The sequence below is a fragment of the Cryptomeria japonica genome, chromosome 7, assembly GCF_030272615.1.
Source record: "Cryptomeria japonica chromosome 7, Sugi_1.0, whole genome shotgun sequence".
NCBI lineage: Eukaryota > Viridiplantae > Streptophyta > Pinopsida > Cupressales > Cupressaceae > Cryptomeria > Cryptomeria japonica.
Window position 1 is genome coordinate 422,422,144 of NC_081411.1, and position 25,139 is coordinate 422,447,282.

Consider the following 25,139-nt stretch of genomic DNA (forward strand, 5'->3'; position numbering starts at 1 on the left):
TTTTAATCTCGATTACAAGTTCGCTGGAAATTCTTGTTCTTCCCTTACGGTTGAGAAATTTGATCATTTTTGGTTAAATTTCCAAGCTTGAAAAATGTGAAATACCCCTCTCTTGCAAATTCGGGTTTTAAAAACCGGATTACATGTTGAAAAGATCTTCCCATTTTCATGAAAATGACTATCCCGGATATTCCCATTTCCATCCATTCATGTTCCCCATATCCGTACTTTCCATTTCCATCATTTCCCGCAAGTCAAAATCCCATTTTTCATCCGTTTCTCCATTTTCGAATTTACAAGTATACTTGTATTCGGGTTTTAAAATCCCGATTGCATGTATTTACTTTTCAACTTGTATACTTGCGAAAATTCCCCCAAGATCCGAAATTGGTCAAAGTCAAGATTTTCCCATTTCTACATGTCTTCCCTCTTCTTCTCACAAAACCATGAAATTCAGAGATCAAAGTTTTACCCAATTGAAAAAAAAGAAAGAATGATATTTGCAGCTGATTATGATGTGGCCTTAACCCTTTTAAGTCTTCATCGCAGCATTCCAGGTTCGCAATCAATGTCAGATTTGCCGGCATCGCCAACTCCAAAGAAAATGAAATACAAATATGACAAATACCAGAATGAGGTTGCACCTTCCCAGGTATCTTCTCCATTGGATCGTATCAGGGACACAGAAATAGGGCACGTTGATATGGCAGAATTCATTCACAGGGTAGAAGATCCACAGGATAACAACTTGCAGCGGCTGTTGGACAGCCATATCCATCATGCGTCTTCTTTCCCAGTGGCTGCCCTAGAACCTGAATTTGTTCTTGCATGCGCCCATCATTTTGACAAAGAGTCAAGAGTCATAAAAAATGATGATGGTGAAGCCATAATTCGTCTTGATGCGGATACAATCGAGAAGGTCTTCAAAATACCTCCTGCACCTGTTTATATGGAAATCACCAAAGAAAGTGCAGCAGAGTATTATGTGAAAAGAGAAAAAGATTGCAAGCGCCACATCAATAGGTGGATTCATGAGCCACGTCCTTCCTTCTCAAGATGGGCAAAGTTGTACCGTTGTGATTTCAAGTGGGAGATAGGAGACACCATCACTCTTCTCAGCAGAATGTTAGGCCTTGAGCACTCTAATGTCTTTGAGCCATGGATGTATCAATTCATCATGTTCATACGGCAGTCGCATCACATTTCATGGGGTGAAATCATCAGCGATGCTTTGTGCGAACAACTTGCAGCTGTTCCTACCACTATGACCTTCTTTATGAATTTTTATTTGGTATATTTAGCAGCATCACTTAGACACTTTCCAGGTCTTTCTACCAAGGGTGATCGCTCGCTCATACCAGTTTGGGAATACTATGACCAGCTGCCTTTGAAACCTAGCAGACTACATTTCAGAAGAGTCCAAGACGCATTCTTTGGATATTTTATGTGTCAGTTTGACATGGATCTCAGAAATAAACGAGTATCAGATGAGGCATGGGTCAAGAAATTTGAGTATGGGTGCTTATTCCTGCAATTTCCCACCTTCACCTACCTGAGGATTGGGTGCTATGATGGACAACCATACATGCTCCCAAGATACCCAACCGATAGGATAATTCTTATGGAGTTGGGAAGACAGATTATGGCTGTTCATACTCTTCAGTCTGCTAGACACAAGGTTGGAATGGGGATCTCCAGCACAAATCCATTGAAAATTGGTCGATACTCCCTTGTCACATCTGTGAAGGCTAAGGCCATGGAGGTTGAATTGCAGGAAATCAAGCTTAAGAGGTTCAAACCTAGAGCTGATTTTGATTATAGACGTATGAAGGAAAAGATCAAGAAATCCTTTGTACATGTTCATCGCATTGAAGACATCTGGGCAGATCTCCGCACAGAAGCTGAAGTCCTGAAGATGGATTACTGCAAGCTCACTGTTGAGCAAATTGTTGACTTGAACTTGGCAGATATCCCACAAGGGATGATTGATGATGGGCGTATACTTGATCCTGAATACACTTCACGGAGGGTTGAGGAAGCTCCACTTCCTTTGATCCAATGGTCACATAAAGAGTGCGTCTCCATTCTTGACAGATTTCAGCCTATCTTGGCCAACACTAACGCATGGTTGAAAAGCAATGCTGTTAGACTTATCAAAATCAAGGTTGGTAAAGAAGATGATTCTACAGGGCCTCTTGGACGAAAGTCTGAGATTCAGATTGATAATAAGGAGGGTGCTTCATCTTCAAGCACAAGGATCAAATTACGAGTTAGTCGTGCAGTAGTGCTTCCACCTGAAGAAACAACTACTCGTGGGAAGGAGAAATCACGGTTCCATGTTCAGGTGGTCGATCTGGATAATCCAGAAGAGGGGCAGCAATCTGATGATGCGCCTAAGTCTCCAGTTCTAGACACGCCTCACGAGGTCATTCCTCCAGTTTCCATTGAGACGCCTCTTTCTCCTCCTGATTTGCTCATTGATGAGTCTCCTCAGAATGCAGTTCCCATTTCGGCATACGAGCCTTCTCCTGATCAACAACGAGAAAGTGTGTTGAAAGTTCCTGAAGATATTCCCATTTGCATTCAGTTATCAGAAATTGACACTTCCACTTCTGGTTTTGAAGAATTCATGAGGCAATCTTCATGTCTATTGGTAACTGAGCAAAACATAGTTGCTATTCAAACAGATATTCCTCCCAGGGTGACCACAGTGATTCAAACAGAAACTACTTCTCCTTTGCCTACAGCTGCTACAGGAAGTGAGTTGATGACTTTGCCTCCATGGCTTAGTTCTTTCACCCCGAAAAGAAAGAAGCAAGAGATCTCACCTGATGCCTTCGACTACCAGCAACTCAAACAGTCCAGATCCAAAGTTGCTAAGAAGGCGAAGACTATTTCCAGGGTAACTGTTGATAGCAACAAGATGAAAGTAGCTGAAATTGTGGAACCTATTGCAGATAAACCACTTGATGAAATGTCAGCTGCTGATTATAAGGTTACAAAGGTAGAATTGGGCAAGCAAACACATGAGGTTATTAAACATGATGCTCAGTTTTCTGTTGCTTCACTAGTGCAAAGATGTGACGATCTTCTTGCTAAGAAAAACAAGCTAGAAGAAGAAAATCGACAGCTCATGGCAGCCATCCATAAAATCACAAACCCTGTTGCCGAAGGGAGTAACTCTATAGGTTCTTCTGGTTCCCAAGAATCGATTCGTGGAGTGGAAAGAGCTGCTCAGAAAGTACAAGCACTGGATTCCTGGGTTGATCAGCTTCATGATCAATGCGTGCCAGTGATAAAAGACATTTTTCAAATAATGTCTAAGCTGGAAACCATTGAGGAGAAATTGGATCAGACTTCTAACACTTTCAAAAAGAATCTGGAAAGTGTTGAGAAAAGTCTGGCAATCTGGCGTACTATGCCCCAACAACAGCTCAATATCCTGCAAGATCACGCCATCATTTCTTCCAGGGTCATGTACTTGGAATTTGAGGAACTCATGGAAAACAAAACTCTTGTTCTTAAATCCCTCATCGAAGAGATCAGCGATGCAAGGAAATTCCGAGATGAAGTTTATCAAGGTATTGTCTCACATTGTGAAAGGGCCTCTTGCAACATAGTAAGTCAGGATGGAGAGCTAATTCCAGAAGAAGAGGTTCTTGCAGATTTACAGATGAGGATTCACAGTGAATGGAGAAGTGAACAATTCTCAGCAGTTTCAATTCAAACATTGATGAAACACCAAGCCTTTTTGCATGAGATTCAGTCCATTTTGGATAAAGACAATTCCGCGCTTCTCCGCTGCCACGACACTATTGTGAAGACTATGGTAGTTGCTAAGAACACTCATGAACCGAATCCCGAGGAACTACAAGCAAGCATCCAGAAGTTTCAAGGATTCATGTCTTCACAAAATTCAACTTAAGTGTTTTTCAGCACTTAGTTGAATCTTCTCTCTTTTTGTAATTTCTTAGTTGTAATTTTGTTTTAACAAGATACATGTAAAAGTAGTTTATGTAAAATGCAAGTTAGACATTACTTGTACTTTTGTAATTACATGTAAGGTAACAAGAAGTTGTGTCCGATTAGGACTGTAGTTAGTCAGAATAACTCTTAGTTAGTTAATGAAGTCTCAGTTATTTATTGAATGAGTCTTGGTGGTTGAGAGAATCTCTCAAGTTAGTTAGGATCCTCCCACCTTTTTCTCAAGGCTCCTATTCTATAAATACTTGAGAGGTCCATTGTAATTTTTATCTTTTTAGAAAGCAAGCAAAAACTCTGCCAAATTTACAGCAAGAAGTCTTTGAGCTTATGAATGTGAATTGAAGGTTTTGAAGAATATTAAAGAAGGATTACTCAAGTTTTGAGTCTTTGAGCTACATGTTTGAGTTTGAATCTTTTTATTTCTTCTATGCAAAGTATTTCTAAAGGAGTTTAGTCCAATCTGATTTGAAGTCTTTGAGCTGCAAGTAGAGAAGATTAATTAGAATAGGAAACTCTCTTGAAGGAGCAGCAAGTCTTTGAGCTTGCGTCCATTCTTGAGAAAAAATTATTGTTTGATAAGAAATAGCAGCAAGTCTTTGAGCTCGCATTATTTCTTGTCTTTATGTTGAAAGAATAGATTATTCCAGTCTTTGAGCTGTTATCTTTTATTCATTGTAAATTTTAGTATAGCAAAGGGTAGATAGGACTTCCAATAGTCAAGTCTTTGAGCTTGATATTGTTGTCCCGTCCCGAAGGAAGTGACGGAAGTCTTTGTGCTTTCAGGAAACTTCATTTCCTTTCTCTTATTTCACCTAAAAGTGGTTACTGCTGTTATTCAATCGCTATCCTTTTCTGTGAAGAGAAAAGGATATTGTCTTTCTTGAAAAAAGAAGAAAGATTGCTGTCCCATCCCATTTTATTTTCCAAGTTGTAGTTAGATAGGGGGAGCCTTCCCTTAATTAGGAGAGTTTTTACTCGTGTGCTGTGGTCGAAACCACAATTTTGTATATTTCCCCAAGTGTACAAAATTTTCAACCAACAAGGTCCAGGTCCAAGAAAGAAATGTAAGCTCTGATACCAGATTGACTTTTAGAGCAACACACAAAAATAATAGTTTGTATTCCTCCTAGAAATCATTCGAGATATTACATTTTTATAGGAAGATGTCTTCCTTAAATTACTCTCGTATGGTTTCAACTAATCCTAGAATTAGGGAGTTGTTAAAACAACTTGTAACAAACAAATAACAAGATGAGCACTAACACTGATTTCTAATAGAGTGAACCTAAGGTTCTAATGTATCAAACTACGCTTGGGTACAACCATTAGTACTACTTGGGCTCCTAAGTTTGTTGTGGGTCCTCCATAGGACTCACAACGAACCCAAGTGCTTGGGTTGTACCTGTACCAAAACCGTACTTGTACTAGGGCTTGATCTTTGCCAGTAGTACTTGGTAACATAGAGAAAAAGTCAAGTAAGCCATGGTAAAATAAAGAAGATATTATAAAGTGGCTAAAGTTCGTCCTCGAACCATCAAGAAGAGCATGTAAAGGCAGAGTTAGATTCAACAGACCAAAAGAATTCCCCCAAGGACCTTGGGAAGAGATTTTGGCTTTGTTCCCCAGCAAGCTATTGTCTCAATTTTTGAGCTTTCAAAAAATTGACAAAAAAATTCACAGTTTTCTTCTCTAAGGCACCTTTTACAAGGTTTAAAACTCATATTTGTTAATTTCAAATCATCAAGGGGTGTGTTTGCCATCGTTGTCCAAGTTTTGGTTGGTTTTTGCCTTCATTTTCCTAGCTTTCTGTGCAATTTCGGGTTTTGAGTTCCTCATTGCAAGTAGGAACTTTTTGCACTCATTGCAAGTAGGAACTTTTTGTCAATCATTGCAAGTAGGAACTTTTTGGTGTCATTGCAAGTAAGTTTCTTGCAACTTGCAATGGGGATTCCAAGACCTGATTGCAAGTAAGTCTCTTGCAACTTGCAAGGGGGGTTCCAAAACCCAATTGCTAGTAAGTCTCTTGCAACTTGCAATGGGGGTTCCAAGGCCCGATTGCAAGTAAGTCTCTTCTAACTTGCAATCGGGTTTTAGAAACCTAATTGCAATCATGTAACCCTTTGTCTTCAAATTGCAAGTTTCCTTTACTTGCAATCGGGTCCTAGAGACCTGATTGCAAGAGGTCTTAATACATGTAAAGACAGTAAGCAAAAGCCAGTGCTGTCATTTGTTGATGACATTAAATGAAAAAAAAAGGTATGCTGTCATATGCACAGAGAGGGTCAAAGTAGCAAGAACCATGAAGCAGAGAACTTGACAAATGAAGGAGTAATGTAGCAAAGGAATGCATTTTAGCAACACTCGGCAATGAAGATTAGTGACTTTCACTATCACAGTGGCCAACAAAGAATGATAGTTATCTTCAAGTTTAGTGGTTAATCTTTATGAGGTCACTGTCATTACCATTAATGGTCAAATGATGCAAGTTGCCGTTCTTGGACAAATACCTTCACCGATCTTGAATACTTTAAATGTCAACAACATCAAGACCTCCTAGACAGAGGATGATGTAAATAAAACTGTGTCTCGTACACTTAGATTAGTTTCAATGATGCATTTGTAATTTTTTTTTGACAAATTACATGTAATGCCAAAAATTGTAATTACAAGTAGTCACATTACTTGCATTCTTGTAACTTGTAATTACATGTAAACAAATTACAAGTCAAAAGACAATAGGACTGTAATTGGAATAAGTCATAGTTAGTTGTGGAAAAAGTCTTAGTTAGACTTCTTCCACTTTTTGCTCTAGGCTCCTCTCCTATATATATTAGAGGGTGCTCTTTGTAATTCTATCTTTTTAGCTAGCAAGAAAACTCTACAGAAATTTATAGTCATAAAGTCTTTGTGCTTAATACTTGTAAATTGGTTTCTCAAGTAATATCAAGAAGGCATTTGAGTTTCAAACTTTGTGTTGAATTCTTGCTCTTATATCCATTGCGTTCTTATGTCATAGTGGTATATTTTTCTACATATATTTGAGATTTTGGTGAGAATGTTAAAAGGAGCTTTAGTTTGATTACTTGTAGAATTTGTATTGCAAATATTGAGGGTTAAATCAATATAGTTAAGTGTCAAGATAGGAAGAGGCTGTAAGACTTTGTGCTTGTACTTGTTCTTATTAAATAGGAGTCAAGAGTGCATTATACTAACATAATTTGAGCTGTTATATGTTGTACGTTGTTATCATACTAATCATTTTTGAAGGTAGATAGAACAGTAGAAAAGTGAAGACTTTGAGCTTTGCTTCTATATTCCTATCTTGGGGAAGTGACGGAGGACTTTGCGCTTTTATGGAAACTTGGCTTCTCTTTATATAAGCATCTTTGTAGTTGTAGTTTTCTTAAGTTTTTGTATTTGTTACTCTGATTGCAGTTTCTTTTCTGAAAAAAGAGAAAAGAATATCATCTTTTCTGAAAAAAGAGAAAATGATGTTGTCCCACCCAAGTTAGATTAGTGTTTAGTTAGCAATAGTAGAAAAGGGGTAGCCTTCCATTAAATTAGGAGAGTTTTAAACTCACACGTTGTGGTTGAAACCACAATTTTGCACATCTTCCTAGGTGTCCAAAATTTTTCAATGAACAAGTGTAATGTAAACAAAACTAACACAACTTTTAACCAGAAGCTCTTCCTTTTAAAATTTAATGTAAAGAAAACAAACAGAGTCTTTTCCAAACGATTTTCTTTTCAAAATGTAATGTATTTAGGAATATCTATATTAAATCATTCCCATATTGCATTCCACACTTGAGTTGGCTAGACCAGCACCATTTGGGTGCAAATCAGGTAGGATCAAATGGGTCAACAGGCTGAGGTTCAGTGGCAGGTTATAAGACAACCTAAGAAGGCACTACTTCCTAATAGTTTGAGAAAACATAGGCACGGTATATGCACATTTATTGGTTAAGTTCTCATTCTATGATTTTCTCTATAAGTTCATTTTTGTTAGAATATATTATAAAAAATTCAAGTTCTTTCAACATAGCTTGTTATGTATCACTGAAAAGCTATTGCAAAGCAATTTGCAGTCATATATATTCATTATTTATCAGTGTTCTACAGTTCTTGGATTAACTTCCATTACTGTATGATGCAGGTGTCTCATGTTTGGGAGAAGTTTCCTACTAGCTACAAAAAGCTAACTTGCATAGAAACATTACCTAAGTTGTTATGGCAACCTTTATTCAACTGTTGTTAGTGCAGTAAACATTCATAGGGTTCAAATTATGTTAATGTATTAATTGAAACTTTTTGGCTCAAATCTATTAAGGTTTCTTTTTTATGCTAAAACTGTTTGTACATATGGCCATAAATGAACTGCATAGTCCGATTTTCCCCTTTCTGTGCAATATTAATGATTTTTTATTGTTAGCAGTAAATATTTTTATTTATTCAATGGGGTGTTTAGTGTGGGTTCTTGGAATTGTCAATATTTCTTTTTCCTTATTGCGTAGTCTACTGAGACTTATGTTCCAATTCTGCACTATAGATACTTTAACATTCATCCAATTATTTAGAAAAAAATTAGGATGGCCTGCATAGATGATTTTCCTCTATGGATTTTCTGGTTAGGACTTTATTTAACTATCTTTGATATCTTATAAAGGTATGAGTGGATAATTTTGGTATGAAATTGCTGCTATGTATTTCAGAATGATGATCTAAACAGTGCCAAGCACCGGTATGATTTATGGAAGCAGGATCTTCATGCTACTCTTATTAGAAAAGAAGACATGAATAAGATCATCATGAATTACTTTGTTACAGAAGGCTTTGCTGAAGTGGCCGATAAGTTTAGAATGGAATCAGGCACAAATCGTATCCACTTTTATCACACTGATTTTTTTGGCATTTGTTTAGCATCAGGATTTTTAAAGATTGTGAATGGGGTATGGAATCATAAAGGTTCTAAGTCGCTTTGAGTCCTTAATTCCCTTTAGCATTCATTGATTGCTTCAATTGAAATATTTGGTCATATTTGTGCATGTTGAAATGGAACATTCATAAAGTACATTCTCCATAGAAGTCTTGGACTTCTTCCTGGTTACTTCCCACCTTTTTCTTTGAATTGATTTACATATGATCACACTTGTGCACGTTATTCTTAGCTTTCCACAGCAGACATAGATTTTCAGACGATAATGGAACGAGATGCTACAAGACAAGCCATTGAGGATGGGGATATTGAACATGCTATTGAGAAAATAAAGGCTTTCAATCCTAAGGTTTGTTTCGTACATAGTTTTGACAGTCTCTCACATATTTGCAAATAAATCATCTTATTTCATTTGTCTTTTACGAACCTTCCAACTTTTTTTGCTTTTTTCTCTACTAATTTCCTACCAAAATGTGATGGACCTGCATAAAACATCATACAAAAGATGAGAAAGATAATTATCTTCATTCTATTTAAGTGAGGGGTTAAGAATACAATCCAAAAATAAGTGGGTTTGTTACAGCAATTATCCATACCCTAACTGCTTTTAATAAACTATCAACTAAGCAATAGTTAACTAATTATTAAATATTTATAACCATTTCTAATAGCCATTGAGTATCTAATTTGTAATCAGTCTTTTACAAACAGTCCACTTTCTAACTATTCGAATTTTATCTAAGACAATGACTTTGAAAAATTGTTTGCATATTAATCCCGAGTGGGAATGTATTGCATCTCTTTCTCATTATACAGGACTTCTCTTTGATGAAGTGACAATGAACCTTGATGTGTTTAGATCACTCATGAATAATATATTGTTCACAATCTTCAAAACACTTAGATTTTTACAAAACAATTTTGTTGGTAGATCAGAGGGCACATCTATATTGCTCAAGATTGCATGAAGCCAAAATTGCTTTGCATACGGTTTGTTATGTTGCTTCATACCCTATTTTAGTGGAAGAAATTGCAAGTCTGCTGTCTCACCTAATAGATTGCTTGATCCCAACTTAGAAAACATACTCATATATACCACCATTGATCATGAAAGGAGCCTGCCCAATCTGCATCTGAGTATTTAGTAAAGTAAATGTTGTCATTCTTTTTGTACTCTTGTCCAAACTATAGAATACCATGCACAAATCTCATCACTCTTGTATTTGACTTCTAGAGTGTTTGATTGGGTTCTGTAACAATCTTTGAGAGATTTCTCTCATAACATCCAAGAGCTGCTTGGGTATTTGTTGGAAACATGAGGCTCTCAATCAAATTTTCTTAGAGGGATGCATTTTTTCATTTTTGACGTACCATGTCAACAAAGTTGCATCCCTTGTTCCATATGTGTTTTTAATGATTTATGATGTGGGTGTCTTATAGGTGGGAGAAGCCTCCTACTAGCTCCATAAGCTATCTTTCACGAAAACCTTGTGGTAATCATACGAGACATCTGCATCAGAAATCAATGTGGATTAGAAGATGCTAGCCAAAGCCAATCAAGTCACTGGTACTAGGGCCGAATGTGGAAGGAATAAATCTACCAGAATTTTAGAGCAGGGGAAGTTCCTTCCTAATTACAATTGTTCACATATATTCAAGATGCCAAAAAATTTCAACATCTTATGCACGTTATTGTAATGGGAACTACTGATTTTCAAGAAGGGGGCATATGAATCAGAGAATTTGACACTGTTTATTTTGTTGTACAACTTTGATGGTTTGTGCCACATGCCATCTTCCCCACAAGCTTCAAGACATTCCCAATTACATGAGATCAAACCATGTACTCTGAACCCCTCTCATTCTACGTTGTACAACTCCAACAATTTCAATGATGTTGTGTAGTTGTTTCGCAATGCTTTGGAAAAAAAAAGGACAGAACAAAGGATATGAACCATCAAAATGAGATCAGTTGTGTTTCTTAAAACAGATCAATTGTCACTTCCCTTTCCACATTTGTATATTAATGTATTCTATGCATTCTTTGAGTAGGCATGGATTCATGGGCATTGACATAGACATAGACATCTAGCAACATACATCCAACCTTTTAGATGACAAGATTGGCATAGACATCTTGCAGCATACATCCAATCTCTGAAGCATTTGGACACAAACTTTGCATGATCCAACTTTGAGTTACAATTTAAGTGTTTGTTCAATTGATTTTTCTCTCTAAACCTGTTGATTATTGCAATCCACCATTCTTTCATTTGCTTCCATTCATAACACATTTGATTTGTGAGTGTATTGACCCTCGGGTCATCCTTGGGGCCTTGGATCAAGGAAAGATCATTGAAAAATTATTCAATCCTACTACCTAACAACAAACTAAAGAAAGCATCTACACAATATAATACAATAGAAGACGAGGACAAGTGAAGTCATGCAACAATTGTAACTATGCTATAGTGAAATTTTGAAATGGGATTTATATTCCATGTACAAATAATGGTGGAAGTTAGACTAGAAAGTAGATAAAACATGAGTAATGTTATAAAGAATACTTTGTAACAACAATATAACTCTTACAGGGAACACAAACATCCACAAGAATTTTCTAAGATCAATAAGGCACATTGTAATGGAAATTGCATTTATATTTTTCATTGTAGAAGATATTCATGTGGTCTAATGTAGAAGCATCCTTGGTTGACCAACAAATCATGCATGTTAAAGGCCATTTCTTAGCTTCCAACTCTCAGTGTTCTCCAATTTAGTCTCTAGGGAGATGTTGGAGATAATTTTACATCCAACACCCACATGTTCTAGTATGATGTCATTAATTTAAAAAGAGATTGAATTAAACATGTTAGCTATCGTGTTGGCATAAGATTTGTAGAGGTGCCTCCAATTAAATAGTCAGTTGTCAATAAATTTCAGCTTGCTATCATATTTATATCCATAGTTATGAGAGTTTGTCTTGCTTCTTTGAAGCTATGTAATGTAATCATCCTTTGTTGAATAAATCAATGATTTTCTCTTGAACAATATTTCTGCTGCATTTCTTTTGCTGTTAATTTTCATAGTTTAATCATGATACCAGAGCCTACTCAACTCTGACCTCCTATTATACAGGGGATGGATCCCATAAGATTCTATTAAGTTTGTATTTCTATTTAGAATAGGACCAAATTTCCTAGTGTTCTGATTGATTGAAAAACAGGTTTTAAGGACCCGAAACCATTACAACATAGTTATAAAGAAAGCTGAGAAAATAGAGTCCACAAACAGAGCAACTAGCCAAAAGACCAGCGAACAGAAAAAACAGCTAAACAACAAAAAACAGCAAAGAACCCAAAGAGACACTACATAGTAATTTTCTTTAGCAGATCCTCTGCCTTAGTCACCAGCTCATCATAGGTCGCCCCAACTGCTTTTAGCTCCTCCAGGTCCTTATTCACTTTCTTTTCCTTCCTCTTTCCACGGGTGCGGGTTCTGGGACCTTGGGCTTCCCCTGTTCCTTCTGCATCCAGGTCAATTTCCTGGGTTTCCTTTTTGTCATCAAGCTTGCTGATGAGGGTATGGGTGTTGTTGGCTGAGATTTTCAGAATGCTGAGGCTCTGCTCCGCAATGTTCTTGAGGCACTCCTCTATCTTGTCCACTTTGGCAACTGTGTCCGAGAGCGTTTTTTCACTAGTTTCCTCCAGGGTCTTTCTATCCTGTATCTCCTTTTCAATTTTCTCAAACCGGAGATTAAAGGCATCTCTGATGTCTTCCGCTATAGCAATTGTGTTCTTCAGATCTTCGATATAATCGGCCATAGTGTTCCCCTCTCCAATGTTAATAGTCTCCAGTATTAGGACTCTGTTGCAGAGTTTTTTGTACTCATCCGTAGTTTTCTTATTCCCATCAATAAGCCATTCTATGGTTTTCATAAAACCCTTCAAGGCCTCGGGAGGTGGACCAAGAGAGGGAGTCACTTTTCCAGGGGTTGTCTGTTCATCTTTAGAAATATGGAGGGCAGAAATAGTATCGGCGGCCCTGAGAGTCTCTTCCATAGTCTCCATATCCAGGTTTTGTTCAGCTTCCAGGGCCCTTGTTTGCTTGTCCTCTTCCGGTTCCTTGCCGGCCTCCTCCAGTTCTTTGCCAGTCTCCTCTGTTTTCTTTTGCTTCTTCCTGGGTTGGGCTTGGTTCTTACTTTTTTCCTTCAGCACCCCCTTAGGGTTCTTCTTCTCCTTAGGGACATCAGAGTACTCTTCTTCCGAAGAAATACTAATCAAGGGTTTGCTTTGGGATTTTTTGCTCTTAGAAGAAGAGGGTCTTGATTTCCTCTTCTTACTACTCTCATACTCTGAGTCATCAGAGCTTTCCTCATTATCAGTCAAGGAATCATTGTCTGATCCTCCTCCTCCGAGAAATCAGAGTCTGACAAATTGTCTTCCGAATCCACAGAGAGCTGCATTTGGTTGATTTTATTGGCCTTTAAATGGTCATAAATGAGGACCATAAGTCCCTGGTGCATTGCAGTATCACCTCGAGGATTTTCTTTATAGGCTTTTAGGGAGGCATTCATAGAACAGAGTAAGAAGTAAGGGAAATTCACCTTATCATTATGCCTAAAATGATTTAAGAGGACAAAATGATACCCATACACTTTCGTAAACCTACCATCTAGCGTTATATATCTCATTAAAACAAAGAGAATTTCCTGCCAGAGTTTTGCAAAAGCCCTAGGCGGGTAATAGGTTTTACTCAACTTTACTAGTCTTTTCTTCTCTTTCTCTGTGACCGGGTACCTTTCAATGGCTTCCCTGCTGACCTTCGTGTCTCTGTAGAAGTTGCAGCCCTCCCTTTTGAGCCCCGTGGCTTTAGCTATTAAGTCTTCGTCAATTTCCACCAGCTGGTCGCCCATTTTAAGCATGCCCTTCTTCCAATTTTTGCAGAAGAAGCTAGTTATCTTTCCATCCCGACCATGGAGTCTCTCAATGAAGCTCGAAAGACCACCCTTCTGCAAAATTTCCCACACCTCTTCTTTCTGTTTCCACTCCTTGCAACTGCTTGGCTCATACCTTCTCTTGTTTCCGCCCATGGTGTCGTTTCTCACTGTCAAGTTTAGATTACAAAACTGGTGAAACAGAAAGCTTTTCGAAGTTAAAACATAAACCCAGAAAGCGTGCGTAGCAATTATGATTTGATGGGTTATAACACACGTTCTGCTGGCTTTGATATTATAATGAGTAATTCCCTCATTATAGAAGTAACTAGAAGTGCTTACTTCAGTACTTATCATAATTGCCCTGTCAATCAAGAGTCTTTGGGGTACTTCTATATCTTTCATTAATTATGATTTGTTTGACATCTTCGGGGAGACCGCTCTCACCTGTCCACGTGGTAATCGTCTCTTTCTTAATTGCCACGTTTGCAGCCCAATCAGCAGAACAGTTGGCCTCCCGATAAATATGGGATATGTGGCATTTTTTGAAGGTTCTAATGATATCAATGGCAGAAAAAATTATATTGTGAATCGACCAAGAGGGCTTTGATGTCCCATTGAGACACTTAATTATATTATTGGAATCCCCTTCTATCCAGAGATAGGGACAGTTCCATTTTTTGGATAGAATAATGCCTTGAAGGGCTGCCATAGCTTCCGCTTTATGATTGGTTTGAATGCCAATAGGGACAACAATCATACCTTTGCAAATGCCTCTGTCGTCTCTAAGAATAGCTCCACAGCCTGAGGGACCTGGGTTTCCTTTGGCTGCTCCATCAAAATTGATTTTGAGCCAACCTTGGGGAGGGGTTCGCCATTTAACTTCAAGCCTTTTATTATAACTGATATTATGACCATCAGTGATCTTCATATTCCAAGCTCTTAAGATATTTGACTCCAAGGAGTTGTTAGAGTAACAAGAGACCTCCATAGTTGCCATATTTTCCTGAATAGCCCTCTGAATTTTCTGAAAAACAATGTCTTGATTTAAGGATACATCCCTGAATATTCGGTTGTTTCTTTCCTTCCAAAGACCCCACAAAATGTGTGGAAGAGAGAGCTGCCACATACATCTCAGAAAAGAGTTGGTCCAATGAATTTGCCAGGAGGAGAACAAATCTCTGATGTTACTGGGAAACACCCAAGCTAGACTAAAGCTCTTGAGGAAGCTTTCCCAAACAGAGGTTGAGAAAGAATAGTGGAGGGCAAGATGGTCCACTGACTCTTCCTCTTGAAAGCATAGCACACACCTGTTTGGAAGGGCAAAACCTCTGCATTTTAGGTTGTCAACAGTAAGGATCTTATTCTGGAGAATAGTCCAGAAGAACAAATTGATTTTGGGAGTGAGACCTTTTAACCAAGCTTTAGACCAGAAGGGATTCATAGGAGGGGAGGGGGAGAGGATACAATACATAGAAGATACAGTAAAAATACCTTTGGGGTTATATTTCCAGATCAGGGAATCCTTTTCCTTATTCAGCCAAATAGCAGACAATTGGGTTTTGAGCTTAGAGAGACTGGGATGAATACTATAAATGTTCTGCCAGTTGTTCCCATTCCAGTAATCTGCCACTAAGGTACCAAAAGAGCCAATACAGGAGGGGGCATGGGAAGCCCACTCATAGAAATCCATAAGGGGTTTGTCAAAAAGCCAAGGATCCTCCTAGAATCTAACTTTTTTGCCATTTCCAAGTTTCCATGTCACCCCTTTAGCAATCACATCTTTACATTTAGAAACATGGTTCCAGATATGTGATCCATTTATGCTGATATCCGAATTAAGAAAAGAAGAAAGAGAAGATGACAGAAGAGAATACTTACTTCTCCAAATTTTGCACCATTCAGAATCAGAGTGAAACCATCTCCAAGCTTGTTTAGACAAGAGAGCTTCATTTAAAGTGTGAATCCTCCTGAGCCCCAGACCACCTTTGCTTTTTGGCTTGCAGACCTGATCCCATGCCACCAAGGGCATTCTTTGCTTTTCCTCAACCCTAGACCATAGGAATCTTCTTTGAATTTTCTCAATAGCTTCAGCATACTTGATTGGAATTCTAAATAAGCTCAGAGCATAAATGGGGATACTTTGGAGAGTAGCCTTAAGGAGAAGGAGCTTACCAACTTGACTTAAGAGAGTCCCTTTCCAACATGCAAGTTTTTTGTGAAATTTATCTACCAGCGAACTCCAATAGGAGTCAGGAGGGGCCAACCCCATAGGGAGACCAAGGTATGTAGCAGGAAGGTCAGCAATCTTACACTCCAGAATTTTATTGATCCTTTGTTGTCTTCTCTCCGGGGTATTAATGAAAAAGACATCACTTTTGGCCCAGTTAATAAGCTGCCCCGTAGCAGAAGCATATTTACACAAAGTACTCTTCAGAACTTTAGCTTCTGAGATGCTTGATTCCCCCATAATTATTGTATCATCAACAAACTGCAGGTGTGAACAAATAAGGTCAGCAGAAGAAGGTTTGATGCCCTTAAAGGATCCTATCTGCACCAAGTTTTCCATGGTCCAACCAAAGCATTCTGCCAAAATAATGAAAAGGATGGGGGAGATAGGGTCTCCTTGCCTAAGACCTCTCGAAGCTTGGAAAAAGGTTGAAGGAGAACCATTGACAAGAACAACAAAGGATGCAGAAGTAGTAAGTTGGGAGAAAAGATCCACAACTCTTGGGGCAAACCCAAAGGAAGAGAGAACTTTCTGAAGAAGAGACCAGTCAACCCTATCATAGGCTTTGGAGGCGTCGAGCTTAAGGATGAGGCCCTGCTTCTTTGCTTTATCAAGAGAGTGAATATTTTCATGAACAGTAATAATGGAATCGAGAATTTGTCTTCCAGGAACAAACCCATTCTGCTGGTGTTTAATTAAAGCCGGGAGAATAGACAAGAGTCTAGAAGTCAGGACCTTAGATATGATCTTGTAAAAGGAATTGCAGAGGCTAATAGGTCTAAACTTATCCAAAGAGTCGGCACCTTGAGTCTTGGGGATGAGAGCAATAAAAGTACCATTGATTTCCTTCAAGAGTTTTCTAGCCCCAAAGAATTCCTTAACCCCATTAGCAACATCAGTCCCGATAATGTCCCAAAACTCTTGAAAAAAGAGCATTGGGAAACCATTAGGACCAGGAGCTTTGTTTCCATCAAAGGAGAAAACAGCATTTTTAATTTCTAAGGTGGAAGGGATGGAAGAGAGAAATACATTACTTTGGGCATCAATGAGACGAGGAATGTTTTGGAGAAAAGAGGACTGAGCTTCAGCATCCAGACTTTGATCCCTCGTTAGGAGGTCCGAGAAATACCTCTTAGCTTCATTCCTGATTTCATCTTCCTTGACCAACTCCCCATTGTCCACAACTAACTTGTTAATCCTGTTGGCTGCTTTATGTTTGATGGTTGACATATGGAAGAATTTTGTATTCCTGTCTCCTTCTTTTAGCCACATGCATCTCGATCTCTGCTTCCAGAACATTTCCTCTTTAGCAATAATGTCATGGTATTTCTTAAGAATCTCATTCTCCTCAGCAATAGAAACAGTACTGAAACCATCCTTCTGGATCTGGTCCTGTATTTCTTTAAGGTTTTCCTGAATTTTACTCTTAGCCTCAAATATATTCCCAAAGCTGTTCTTATTCCAGATTCGAATGTTGTCCTTCACACTTTTGAGCTTCTTAACAACTTTGAACATTGTCGTTCCCTCAACTTGGATACTCCACCATTTTTTAATATATTTTTTAATGTTGGGGTGAAGAGTCCACATTTTTTCAAATCTAAAGGGATAGTTTTTTCTTCTATTGATCAGATCAGCATTGAAAGTGATCGGAACCAACCCGAATATGTGCAGACAAAGAACAAAAATATTGGCTGTACCAATCATCAGAAATTAGAGCTCGGTCAAGGCGCACTTGAATAAGGTCATTACCATTTCTTCTATTAGTCCAAGTGAAATTACAACCCTGTATCTCCAAATCATTAAGAGCTAAGGAATAAATAAAATCCATAAGGGCCATCCTACTCTCCAGCTGAGGAGGACTGCCTCCAAATTTTTCCTCCTCTTTCAAAGGCGTATTGAAATCCCCCATAACCATCCAGCTTAGATTTTTGAAACTTTCCCTAGCCTGTCTAATCCTTTTCCAAAAAGAGTTTCTAGCCTTTAAGGTATTAGGAGCATAAATGTTTGTGAGAACCTGTGAAAAGCCATCTTTAAGATGCTCAAATTTAATACAAGAAAAATTACTTTCCTAAATAATGACCTGGCCTTTAACAGTGTTGAGATTCCAAATGGTTGCAATGCCTCCAGAAGCACCCTCAGAACTTCCCCCACTAATATTACCATTTTTGAAGAACTTCAAAGATTCAACTTTTTCTCTACTCATTTTGGTTTCTTGAATAAGAAAAATGTCAGGATTGCTATCTCTTATCATATTCCTAATAATATCATGTTTATGGGGATTGTTTAGACCCCTTATGTTCCAAGAAATTATCTTCATAGCTACTTACCAATTCCCAGCTCCTTGAGAGTTTTTTGAGTTCCATCTGCTATGTTCTTGCTGGCCTCCATATCTCTAACTTTGTCGTTAGAGGGTTGTCCTGGGGAAGAGGAGACATATCCCACATCAACTTGAGCTATTCTGCTGGATTTCCTAATTAGGGATGTCGAGGGTGTTGCTGCTTTCTTACTCCTGTGTTTAGGTTGCTTCCATTCCGTTTCTGACACAAGAGCCACTTCCGGATTGATGAGGATTTTGGAAATTTCATCTTCATTACCCCATTTAGGAGTTCTGGACTCAGTTGAAATAATGTTTGCTGTTCTTGAGTTCTGATCCGAATCTGAAAGACTCAATCCCAAAATTGCACACTTTTGGGCTTCTTGCATTTCAGAACTAGGTATTGCTACTGAAGAGTCTGTCCTTTCAACTTGTGGATCTGGGATCTCACCTTCCTCAGGTTGGTAGTCTCTAGCTTCCATTGCCTTGTTTTCATATGTGTCATCAACCACTTCATCTTTCGCATTTGGAGGATCATTCTGATCGTTCAAATCCTTTTTCTGAGTTGTTTTTATGGGACTAGCTTTAGTTGTTTCATTTCTATCTGCTTCCTGTACCGTGGGACTGAAGATAGAGTTTGAGGCTTCCTTCTGTTCCCCCAAAGGAGAAAAGCGATTGGAATTTTCTTCCTTATTTTTTGTGTTTTTAACTTGCCACACCCGTTTCTCTGGCACATTCTGACTTTCAATCTGAGGTTTTAACTGATTAGGCTCCGCCTTTTGCTTTTTTGGGCAAGATTTTGCCCAATGACCTACCTTTTTACAGTGGAAACATGCAAAAGGAATAGTTTCATATTCTATATGTTGCTTCCAAGTTCCCAGTTTTGAAATTAGATCAATCTGTTCCGGCATATCTGCCTCAGGGGCTACTCCAACACAGAACCTTGCATGGGTTAATCTTCTTTTTGAGGCAGTGATTGGGTCTATAGAGAGCAGCTCACCAAAAGAACTTGCTATTCCAGAGAAGATGCTTTCTGCCCAATACTCAAGAGGCAATCCTGGGAGTTTTATCCAAACTGGAACCTGCGCCAGAAGAGAATCATTCATGTTCAATTTCGGATGCCATTTTCTTAGAACCAGGGCTATCTTTCCCACCATCCAGGGACTCCCGCACAAGATCTTAACCTTATCTTCTTCACCCAAAAAATAGAAAGACAGAAGACCTTTGGGTAGTGCCGAGACCTCAACGTTTCCTTTAAGGGCCCATTTTTGATTAACAAAGGCCCTAACAACTTCAATGTTTGGGCGTGGACCCATAAATTTCCCTACCAAGGAATTCGACATACTGTTGATATTATGGTCCAGAACCTGGTCAGGGATGGAGATAGCAAACTTACCACCAGAAGGGTCAGAAATGTTCTTAACAGGAGGAAGGGAGGATTTACCAGTTGGTCTAGTTCCAAAAAGGGAAGACCATTTTTTCCCCTCCCTCCCGTTATCCACGAGGTCAACTAGTGTGGCATGGGCCCCCCATTGGACCCTTCCCCCAGATGCCCAGAAGAATCCGTTGTCACGGCAAATAGAGTACCATTGGACTGTGAGTCAGCAACAAGAACTAGGAAGTCCGGGGGCTTGTCCTTATCGTCAATAGGACCAGCGCCATTGATCTGGCCTCTCTCACCATTGGAACCAGGGTTTCTGCCTTGCTAGAAATTTGAATTTTGAGCTCCCGCTCCCGCTCCTCCCATGTTGCTGAATATATTTACCAAATTTCCTAGTGTTGATGTTATTGTTCCTACTTGTTTCTTTGCTCCAGATTTTTTTTAGAGAATGTCTCTGTACAGGTTGTGGTTGTGGATAAATTTTTAGGAGAAAACTTCTGCACATGGAAGCTCAAGATGCAACTTCATATAATTGAAAAAGATTTGTGGAATATTGTCCAAGGGAAAGAGTTGAAGCCTACTGCAAACATTACGTACATACCTAAGTGGGAAACCAAGGCCAAGCCTTTCGGTTTGGGCCTATCAGATTCTCAAGGACATCTAGTGGACTTGTCCAAGGCATCAAAAGAAGTATGGGAGGCATTTGGAGAATTTTTTCATTCAAAGATGCATAATGCGAAAGTGCTACTGAAGCAACAACTCTTTGATTTAAAAATGGCACAAGGTATTGGAGCAGCCGTAGATAAAGATGATGCAAAGGCTATTTTACTCAAAAGCATGATTCCAATGTTTAGCAACATGGCATTTACACCAGGGAATCTACTAACACAAACTATAGGGAGCATGATTATAGCACTTATTGAAGAAGAAAATCATTTTAAAGAATGGTGGTGAAAATTCAATGAAGAATCTTCTTGCAGTGTATTTCAAGAGTGACGGTTCGAGTTTTGGTGCAAGGAAAAATATAGACAAATCCTACTATGGAAAGCAAGGACACAATGCTTGTGTATTATAGAAAAAAGGCTGCAAACAAAAAGACTGCAACTGATGGTGATGAACAAATACACTTTGTTAATGACATTATTGATGAAGCCAATGAAGAAATTATCCAACTATTTAAATAAACATTAGATGTTGGGATAATCAAAGCTAATTCAAAAAGGTTGTTAGTGGAAATATAGGTTCCTTTACATGCCTTCATTTGGGAGTTGGAAGAGATGTGCTTGAGGTTTCAAAGGACAATTGTGTGTTTATTTGATAGTTTAGTGGATGTTTCGCTGTCATGAGGGTATTGGAGACAACTATACTTCCAACATCCACGTGTTAGTCTGTTGTCATTCCTCTAAAGAGTGATTGGATTAAACATGTATTAGCTAAAGTGCTGGTATAGGAGTCATATAAGTTTTCAAGTAAATATTTAGTAGTCAATAAGTCTCAATTAACTATCATATCTAGATCCATAATTATAAGATTTTGTTATATTTCTTTGAAGCTATATAATGTAATCATCCATTGTTGAATAGAATGGTAATTTTTCCTTCAATAATATTTCTGTTGTGTTCTTTTATTGTTCATTTCATAGTTTTTTTAGAAGGTACAAGGGACCTTTTTCTTGAGACTCAACGATGGCGTTTTAATGAAAATATACACATTAAAATTTCTCACCAAATTGTTGGAAGATATAAAAGTTCCCTAAAAGTTGGTCACAAGATGAAGGACAATTTAAGGTAGGGGAGTTACATTTGACCCTTTTTCTATTGGCACAAAATTAACACGTGGATAGAGGAGGGATAATTAATACCTTTCATGCTTGGTTCAATTTTTTTTTTCCACAACTTGAGGTTGCACTCCCCAAATATAAAGAGAAGGTAGAGAAAGGATGGTCTTACACTATTCCACTACCATGCAAGCAAAAGCTAGGAGAGAGAAAGTAGAAATGCTCCTTCATAACTGCAAGACACTGAGGTGGAGTTGAGAAAGAATAGTTGCATTCTACCATGAATGTGGAGGAAGAGCAAAGGAAGGGACAGCATTTGGTTGTTCTTACTCTTGGAATTTTTTATATAAGCATCCTCTATGATCATCTCTTCTCTTGGAAAGTTCTATTACGAAACCTCCAAGAGGAAACAATTGTTATCATGTCTTCTACAGTTTTCTCAAATCATTTGCTTTAAATAATGGACAAAAAAAATATATCATGTTTTGGGGAATTAATTGTTTGTCAATATCAATTCTCTTTGCTTGAGCTAAATTTCTTGAGCATGTTTTACAAGAACCCATCTCTCATGAGATTATTTTTTGGATAATAAGGAATATTTATTAAGATAAAGTGGAAAAATCTGCTTTTCCATGATGCCATAGAATAGAAATGTTATGGTGTAGACTCAGTAGAGGGTGGGAAGGCAGTCCAAGATTAGAAAAATTAGTGTCCTAGACTCCTAGTGTTACAATGCAGCTAAGAGCTTGGAAAATAATAGCATAAAACCTTAGATAGCAGCATATGAAAATGTATAGCTTCTTTTTGTATAGTATAGCATTAGAAATGACTGTAAAATAGAACGATGGACAAAGTAGTGGATAGAGAGAGATTCCAATCCATTGTTAAATCAAGGATCCCCTGAGAGCTGTTTTCTTACTGCTTTTGGCTTCTTCCTGAATAGTCCTCTAAATTGAATTTTTAGATTTGGCAGTAGTTTTGAAGAAATTGTATGTATGTCCCCTTTTTAGCACATATTTTTTTAAGTTTTTTTGAGCCTATTTGTCCATAGTCCTGTAGGCTAACCAAGACATTTAAGGGATCTTGAGGGTATTTGACCTAGATGGTTTCAGTTGCAAGCGATTCTGAGGTGTTTTGGTGTGTTTTTCGAATACTTACTATTTGTAGTAAGTTAGTTGGGCCAGGTTTGGATCGACAGAGAACTCATGAATAATATCATGTTGATGATAGTGTTGATTTTGATTGGAGATTTGAATAATCGCTTGTGATTATTAATTTATTTAGTTAAATTAAAGATTTAACTTTATTAATGTGGGAACTTAGGTAAAGGGAAAAGTTATTTAAAAAATAAAACTTCCCTTTCACTAAAGTACTTGGAGACTTTAAATATTAAAAAGAAAAGTATATCTATTTATCCCACATTGGCTAGAAAGTGTGTGAGCTCTCCCAAGAAAGTTATAAAAGACTCTTAAGAGTCCATTTTTAGCATGCTTGGTTTATTATTTTCTCTTGGAGATTTTGGGAGCTTTGGCTTTCAGCAGGTTTGAGGACGGAAACCCTTGAGCTTGGAGGCAGTGGATGGAAATCCATTGTCAGTTGGAGATATCATTTAGGTATCTCACTTGTGTTTCACATTTTTGGAAATGTAGGCACTGCTGTTGTAAGGTACCTTTTCTATTTCTGCTATTCATTTTGCTAGGGTTTGAATATTGTGAAGGAGTTTGGATTGCAGACTCATTGAGCTACATGTTGGACATTATTGGGTGCTACAGTGATGTGAATAGTGCATGAACAGTGCCGTGAACAATGTCGTGAATAGTGACATGAACTGTGTTGCTATAGTGACACATCAGTTTGCTGTCCACAAGATTTTGATGATCTACTTGGCACTTCATTCACACATCATGCATCTAGGATTTCAGTGCCCTATCCCTAGGGTTGGACACATATCTTTGGAGGAGTTTGGGATTATTTTTAGCTATCATAATCTTCAGACAAAGGGCATAAAATATTAGACCTGCATAAGGAGTTTAAGACATTCTCTTCAACCATTAATGTCATCAAATTGTGCCTAAAGGACACATTGAACTTTGGGTATGTTGATGATCCATCTATGTAATACATTTGCACTAGGTTACCGGGTTAGGCCCCCTAGACCCCTGGTACTGGTCTGGGGTTCTAGACCGGTCCGCCTATGGTTTGGACAGGGTCCGTGATTCATAGGCCTGGTTCAAAATAGGTCGAACCCAAGAGGACCTAGGTCAAACCCAAGGGTCTGACAACCCAAAAATGGTTTTTTTTTTGCAAAACTTGATTTGTTTTGAATTCCACCACATAAAAAATTAAAATATAACCCTAAAAGTGAGTTTTAAAACATTAACTTGGCTCATTTCACATAAGCAACATGACTACAAGCAAGGGGAAACGAAGATGTGGGATATAGAGCAAGAGCATACTGATTTGGATGCTTTCACTTCTCAGCTTGTTGCATTTGATGACTCAGATAGCGAGAAAACTTAAAGTGCAAGTGCAAGTGTAAGTGGCATTGGCATTGGCATTGATTCGTCTAATGTCAATGTCATGATGATGAGGAGAATGAGGATGATGAATTAGAGAATCCATTTGATGATCGAACTTTAAATTGTTGAAAGTTGAAACAATGATACTTGAATATTTTATCATATTGATATTAAACTTGATGTATATGATTCTATTATGGTATGATCATGATTCTATGATTACAAGTTTATGTTGGTTTTGTTGTTTATATGATGCTATGTGACATGCTAATCTTAATTCATGCTTATAGCCTGCATATATATAGATACATATAATTTACATATTTTTGTACTAATGAACCCAAACGAACCCAAACCCCTTTTCAAAATTTTGTTGTACCGGTTCTTTGAACCTGAACCGGCAACCTAGCATTTGCATGTTGTTGACATATTTCTATAGGATTATATGCTTGAAAATTATTGTAACAGACTGTTGATGTGTCTAAAATCGCATTGCTACGACTTCATTCGGCCAACGCAGAATAGAAATGCTAAGAATCCTATCCTCTCTTGAGATAAGGAAATCCCTAATGCTATGTTAATTTGATCAATGGGGATTACCTCAATGTTTTGGTTGTCAGGTCTTGACTGTGGGATAGCTTAGCGGTTTGATGTGTTTTGCTGGAAACACAAGGGGACTTACGATTTTGCAACTAGCTGGTCTACTGTGATTCTCGGACTGCGAAATAAAATGAAGAGAGAAGGGATAGGAGATCTAAAACTAACAAGACTGGTATGCGGGTAGACGAATTTAACATAACCAATCCCTGCTTGGCCAGAATAGCTCACAACTTTGCAGGAACGGTGCAATCTTCAAAGGGACTTGGAATATTTTCAGACTGCAAACGCATGGCTAAGCACCCAATTCTGGCGTAGCTCAGACGGACACTTGCAATTGAACTAAGCACAACTAAAGGCTCAGGTTAATCATACAAAAGGATACACAATCAGTATATCCTCAATGATATGAGCCTGAATCTATCAAATACCTGCACACCCAAAACATAAAGATCTATCTAAAAT

At 38.1% G+C, this 25,139-nt stretch overlaps 1 protein-coding gene across 3 annotated transcripts in view; it reads left to right on the top strand.

Moving 5' to 3' along the window:
* The window catches only part of LOC131857168 (protein GID8 homolog), a 137,863-nt gene that overhangs the window by 12,304 nt on the left and 100,420 nt on the right, over positions 1 to 25,139 (top strand). For 2 of the 3 annotated variants that reach the window (XM_059209347.1, XM_059209345.1), the window contains exons 2-3: positions 8,697 to 8,862; positions 9,163 to 9,269. In XM_059209347.1, coding sequence (XP_059065330.1) covers positions 8,778 to 8,862; positions 9,163 to 9,269 — 192 coding nt within the window. In that variant the 5' untranslated portion in view covers positions 8,697 to 8,777. The remainder of the gene's footprint in view (positions 1 to 8,696; positions 8,863 to 9,162; positions 9,270 to 25,139) is intronic. The other variant, XM_059209346.1, reaches the window with a different exon arrangement.